The 6,000-nt window shown below is 32.6% G+C and overlaps 1 protein-coding gene across 2 annotated transcripts in view; it reads right to left on the bottom strand.

Annotated features, from left to right (window-relative positions):
* Positions 1-4,071: 4,071 nt before the first annotated feature.
* LOC150083221 (uncharacterized) overlaps positions 4,072-6,000 on the bottom strand; it is a 354,281-nt gene continuing 352,352 nt past the window's right edge. For both annotated transcript variants that reach the window (XM_090377110.1, XM_090377111.1), the window contains exon 18: positions 4,072-4,466. In XM_090377110.1, the coding sequence (XP_090233236.1) occupies positions 4,086-4,466 (381 nt within the window). In that variant the 3' untranslated portion in view covers positions 4,072-4,085. The remainder of the gene's footprint in view (positions 4,467-6,000) is intronic.

Below are 6,000 nucleotides of genomic sequence, written 5' to 3'. Positions count from 1 at the left end.
TCATGTTTATGTAGATCACAGCAGAACATCCAAATGAAGATGAAATACTGCTGAACAGTGTTAGAAACGACCATGATCACGAAGAAATTAACGATGATGCTGAAGACGCATCGGAACAACCCGTAGAAAAGTCAACTCGTGAAGAAATGAGGAACGCTTTTAAAACGGTTCGTATGGGTCTACAGTTTTGTGAAAATGTTCCTGATAATGTTTTTAATGCTCTGAACAAATGTGAGGGTTTTTTGAGAATCAGACAATTTTTTAATTGTACTGTACAAACAAAAATTACTGATTTTTTTAAATTTGTGATACTTACCGGCAAAAATTGTAAACATGATTTAAATAAGTATGTTTTTGAAATAAAATACATTAAAAATAAATGTAGATTCTTTTTTATTTTCTAATTAGATAATTTCTAATAAAACAGATATTCTCTGTATAACTAAATTTCTCTATAACGAATTTTTTCGCTGGATTTATCGAATTCGTTATAGGGAAGTTCGACTGTGTGTGTGTGTGTGTGTGTGTGTGTGTGTATATATATATATATATAATATGTAGCCTATAGGTATAAGGAACAGTAGTCTAAAGAACTATCTAATGATCACTTGTATTTTCAATTTGGTAACTGAAAAGTGCTCCTATTGCTTTTTTCATCACTTATAACCACTTCTTTAAATGGACTTATCAAAGGTTGCCATGGTTCTACCAGTCTAGTTACACATTTAACCAAAGAGAGCCAGCCAATGTGTACATAAATGCTTCAAATATATTTTTATTTATTTATTTTTACTTCAAGCAGCACCATAAGTTGAAATTGTTTAAATCAATTTTGCCTTTTGGCACTTTTCTAGATAGTAAATTTCGATCAAGTATTCATCTACTTTTACAGGAGATTAAGCAGATCTCTTTTTCACTACAAAAATGGCAAAAATGACCTATTACCACCAAGTACTTAATCTCCTGTTTTAATTCCCTTGATGCTCCAGTTTTTAGGCTTACCACAGTAGGTGTTGTCAACATTAAGTGCCAGACAGTTTTGTTTTGAAGGAATCCCACAAGATGTCCAATTTTGCATCCTGTAGAGTCACCTTCAAGATGTCTTATTATGTATCCTGTAGAATCACCTTCCAATGCTGGCACTGCGAGAAACTTGTTCTCAATTTGAGGATTTTTATTATTATTATTACAAAGGGTCACCAAAATGGAATATAATTTGGAATCACTTTGATTACTGCCACCTGTAGCAATCAAGAATTGTCCATTTTTCACAGTCACCACTAGCTCTTCCTTTCTTATCTGTGCAATTTCACTAACAATACCTGTTGTAAATTTTGTTCTTCCAAACTCTTTTTTTTTTTTCTATTTCAATATTACAAAACATTTCTAAACAACATGCCTGCACGATCTGCAAAACTCAGAGGAAGACTGTTCTATGACAAAAGATGTAAATAAACATTTGCTATGTATGACAACTTTACCATGAAATGCAACATTATTTTTGCATTTCTTTCTATGCACTGCATTTTGTTGTCATGCTTATGTTTTGCAAATGTCTGATTAAATTGCATTTTCCATTGCTTGAAATATCACACCTATATGCAATATACAAAGCAAATATATTACCTTTTTTGAGCAAATTTTTTTACAACACATGGAAAATACTGCATATATTATTTCTGAAATTTTATGTTGTATATCTTTTGCATCTTACTGAAAGACACTGTTAATTAACTTCGAAGCACGTGATGGAGAAGGGTCAAATGGAGTAAGAAAGACTAATTCACCATTGTAAATCTGGAGAGTTGGCAGCATATGTTTATGATATGTAGCGAAACAGGATCATTGTGTACTTATACTTTCCTTTATTTTCCTTCTTATCCCCCCTCTCCCCAGTAAATAGTAATAGCCATATACTACAAGGAAGCCACAGGATTTTGCTGCACTAACAAAAAAAAAAAAAAAAAAAAGAAGTAGATAAGAAAAATATGCGTTCACTCTTCACACAGGTAAGTATCCTGTTGACCTCTGAATTTATTCAAACTGTCAGCCTCAACTACCTGTTTTGGCAACTTGTTCCAGCTATCAACAACTCATTGGCTTTAGCCAGTGAGTCATTGATAACTTCCTACAATCAAGAAAACTTCCTAATCTAAACCTTAAGCCCTGTTAATTTGAATCTATGACCCCCTAAGTCATGGAATTCTTTAGAACAGTGAGAAGTCCTCCTTCATTCAATTTATTAACCTCTCTCAGAGCCTTGTTACCAAGCTCTGTAGCCCATATCATCAGAGTCTTTCCTCGTACGGTCGTCCTTCTGCGGATTTCACCATTCGAGTTGGCTGTCTTTGGATCCTTTCAAGAAGATTTTTTTTTTTTTTTTTTTTCAGAGGAGGTTTTCATACTTGAATCCAAATGTGGTCTTACAATTGCCTTATACAGTGGGATTATGACTTCCCTATCTCTACAGGATAGTGTTCGATAAATCATCGATAGAACACCATGGGCTTCCCTGGCTACCTGTTTACACTGTTCAGAAAACTTCATATCTGCCCATATTGTAACTTCCAGATCCCTTCACTCCTCCACTGCTTTTAATTCAACTCCATCAAGTGTATAATTATTTGTGGGTTGCTATTCCCCAAGTGTAACACCTTGCATTTAGCAGCATTAAAACACTTCTCTGACCATCTTTGAAGTCTGTTGAAGTCATCGTGAAGGAGTGCTGCTTGGCACTGATCATTAATGACTCTGCCAATCTTTACGTCATCTGCAAATTTTGACATCATGCCCTCTATCCCTTGTCGATGTCATTTATGAAAATGAGAAACAACAGTGGTCCAAGAACTGATCCTTGAGGGACCCCACTCCTGACGTTACACCAATCTGAAGAAAATTCATTAATCATAACCTTCTACCCTGCAGCCACCCATCTTGGAATCTTATTAGCAATCACAACCTGTTCACAATTATACAGTAAAGGTTTGATTACAACTTTTTTTGCAAAAATAACTCGTGCCACAGAGATAGTAGCTTTGAAAATAACTCAGTACCCAAAGGGTTAAGTGGACATCAAAAAATTGGATGGCTGGTATGCAGACAAACCTATAAATGTAGGTTTTTGCAAAACAAATTAATAATATAACCTTTGTTTATTATACTAACTAACCAAGAACTTTCACTTTACAATTTTACTAAAAATTCTAATCATGCCTGTAAAATAATATAGCAACAGATATTTAACATATCAAGGATGTAGAAAGAAGTAATCTATATATGTCACATATGTAGATAAGATAACAATTATATGTAGGAATGAACAAAAAAAATATGAAAATGTGACTGCTAAAGAATAGAAACTAGTCTATTAACAGAAGATAAATATTTCATCTGCTGTAGAATCACAACAAATCAAATTAAAATGATAAAAATGGAAGTCTAGCTAACTGCACTTTCATTTAGTTAGCTTCATATTAGTTAACAAAGGGGTTTCCATGATTGCAGCATGTCTATTAAGACGGCTCAAATTAATGAATTAATTCAAACAATCACATATAAATCTAAAATTATTCATGTGTAAATTTTTAAAAATAATTTTCCCATTGGTATATGTCTTGAATGAGTACCTTTGCATTCTTAAATTACCACAATGATAAAACATTATGTAAGTTCCAAGAGTGCAGAGAGCATGTAGATGATGCACAAAAACTTAAAACAAGGAGACAGTGGGAAAATGATGTGAAAAGAAATGGCTTATTGAAGTTAGATGTTGGTATATCCAAGTTAAAACATAATAATGAATAGGAGAATAAAAGCAGAAATTTTAATTGAAGTCCATTTTAATTTTATTGTATACTTTCAATTAATCCTTAAGTAGGTAAGCCAAATTTCTAATAAACTGATATGACCAATAAAAGAAATGGACCAGTTCTTAGAGGGAATGGGCAAAAAGAATGAGTCTCTAAGGTAAAATATTTTTTTTACCCACTGTTTTGAACATTCCTTCTGCTAATAACTTTTCCTCCTATAAAAAAAGCTCTCATATATATTGTTGATAAAAACAAATGGAAATAATTTAAATGCTTTTATTTTCTTGAAAACAATTTAATTATCCTTCGCCACCATTTTGTTCTTGGTAATTGACTGCTATTACTTGATGGCATGGATGGTAGTCTTTCAATATCCATTACTTGATAGCCAGTGATTTGTTTGGAAGAAGCTGCTGAAGTCAACCTTAGTTTTGTCTCTACTGTTTGCTCTTCCAGATCATCCTGTTCTTTGTTCTTAACTTTCTTAGACTTGGATTTCTTTTTTTTCCCTTTGGTTCTGACTTGGGTATTTGTATTTGAAGCAATAGCTCTTTTCACACTCACCATAATATTCACAACTGCCTTAGCTACTTCCTCAGGTGTAGCATCCTTTTCAGATAACACTAACCAATCTGCTTCAGATACTCCAGGTGGAATCTGTGACAAATGAGGAACTCCAGTTAAAATTTTTAATTAACAAAAAAGAAAAAAAAAATGATATCAATAAAGTCATATACTATTGTAAATGAATCACTAGCTCACGTGTTTCTTAAAGAAACTCTGAATTCATCTGATTTTTTTAATAATTAATTTAAATATCCATTACATACACAAAGTTCAATGTTTCTAATTTATCCTAGAGAAAAAAAATAAAATAAAATACACACCATAAGTTGATACAGTAATAACTTAAGTAGCCCATTATTTGTGAATAAGCATATTCTGAGATGCCTTCAACATTACCTTTCCCATATTATTATTTTATGGCAGAAGTTTCAAAATCGATGTCTCATTTCACAACAAGACAAAAGTGAAGTAAAGGGGCACCTCTGAAATCTGTATGGCATTACTATACTTAAATGACTTCTACAAAAATTAACCATATTATAAGAAAAGAAAATGAAGATTAGTCAATCTTAATTCTTTTAGTGCTAACATAACCTAACCTGAAAGGCTAAGAAACCAGGTTCCCAAAAAATCGGTAATGAGATGTGAAATCGAATTCAAAAGAGAAGCTGTACAACCCATGAATATGCAAAATACATAAGCATGGTGATATGCTTATGCATTTATAAGGTCCGCACAGAAAGTGAACTAAAACAGCATCGATTGCCACTGCATGTACAGGCATGCAAGCATCCAGCTCGACTGTATCAAATATGTACATGTGGGTCAGTGCAGTCATACGTACACTAAATACAGTTATGTATTTTGATATAGCTTGTTCATTGCATTGAATTAATTATTAATTTGTATTGAATTAAAAAAAAATCATTCTTGAAAATGTTCAAAGTGGGAAAAATCGATTTGGAGTGTCGTGTTTTTGATCCAAGGTGGACTGAAGACATTGATTACCATGAAAAAGCAGTGTGTTTGGTGTGTCGAGAGACTGCATGAGTTTTTAAAGGATATAATTTAAAACGACACTGATTCCAATCATAAATCTTATGATCAACATAAAGGAGTGCTGCGAAAAGAAGTGTTCAAAGTTACAAAACGAATTAAGAAAACAACAAAACATACCGAAAATGTATCAGTCAAGAAATTTATCTGCTGTACATGCCAGTTATCAAGTTGCACATTTGATCGCTTTTGAAAGTAAACCGTTCAATGATGATGAATTTGTTAAAAGTTGTGGAAGAAATTTGTCCAGAGAAACAATGATATAACCTTAGTTATATCATTGTTCCAAGACATTAGTTTGTCTCAACAAACAGTTATGCGAACAGTAGAAGATATTGGAAAGAATTTGTTCAAACAACTTTTGGAAAACATAAAACAAATGAAATATTTTAGTGTGGCACTGGATGACAATACTGATGTAAATGACACAGCCCAACTCCTCATCTTCATATGTGGAATTAATGATAATTTTGTACCAGTTGAAGATTTAGCTGATCTACAGGTGGAAATCTTTTTGAAAATTTTTGCCAATCTATCGAAAAGTTAGGATTAAATATTAAAAACCTGG

The sequence above is a fragment of the Mastigoproctus giganteus genome, chromosome 7 (genome assembly GCF_048544385.1).
Source record: "Mastigoproctus giganteus isolate SK-2022 chromosome 7, ASM4854438v1, whole genome shotgun sequence".
In the NCBI taxonomy this organism is placed as follows: Eukaryota; Metazoa; Arthropoda; class Arachnida; order Uropygi; family Thelyphonidae; genus Mastigoproctus; species Mastigoproctus giganteus.
The sequence above is the reverse complement of the archived record's forward strand: the minus strand, read 5'-3'. Positions and strand labels throughout refer to the sequence as shown.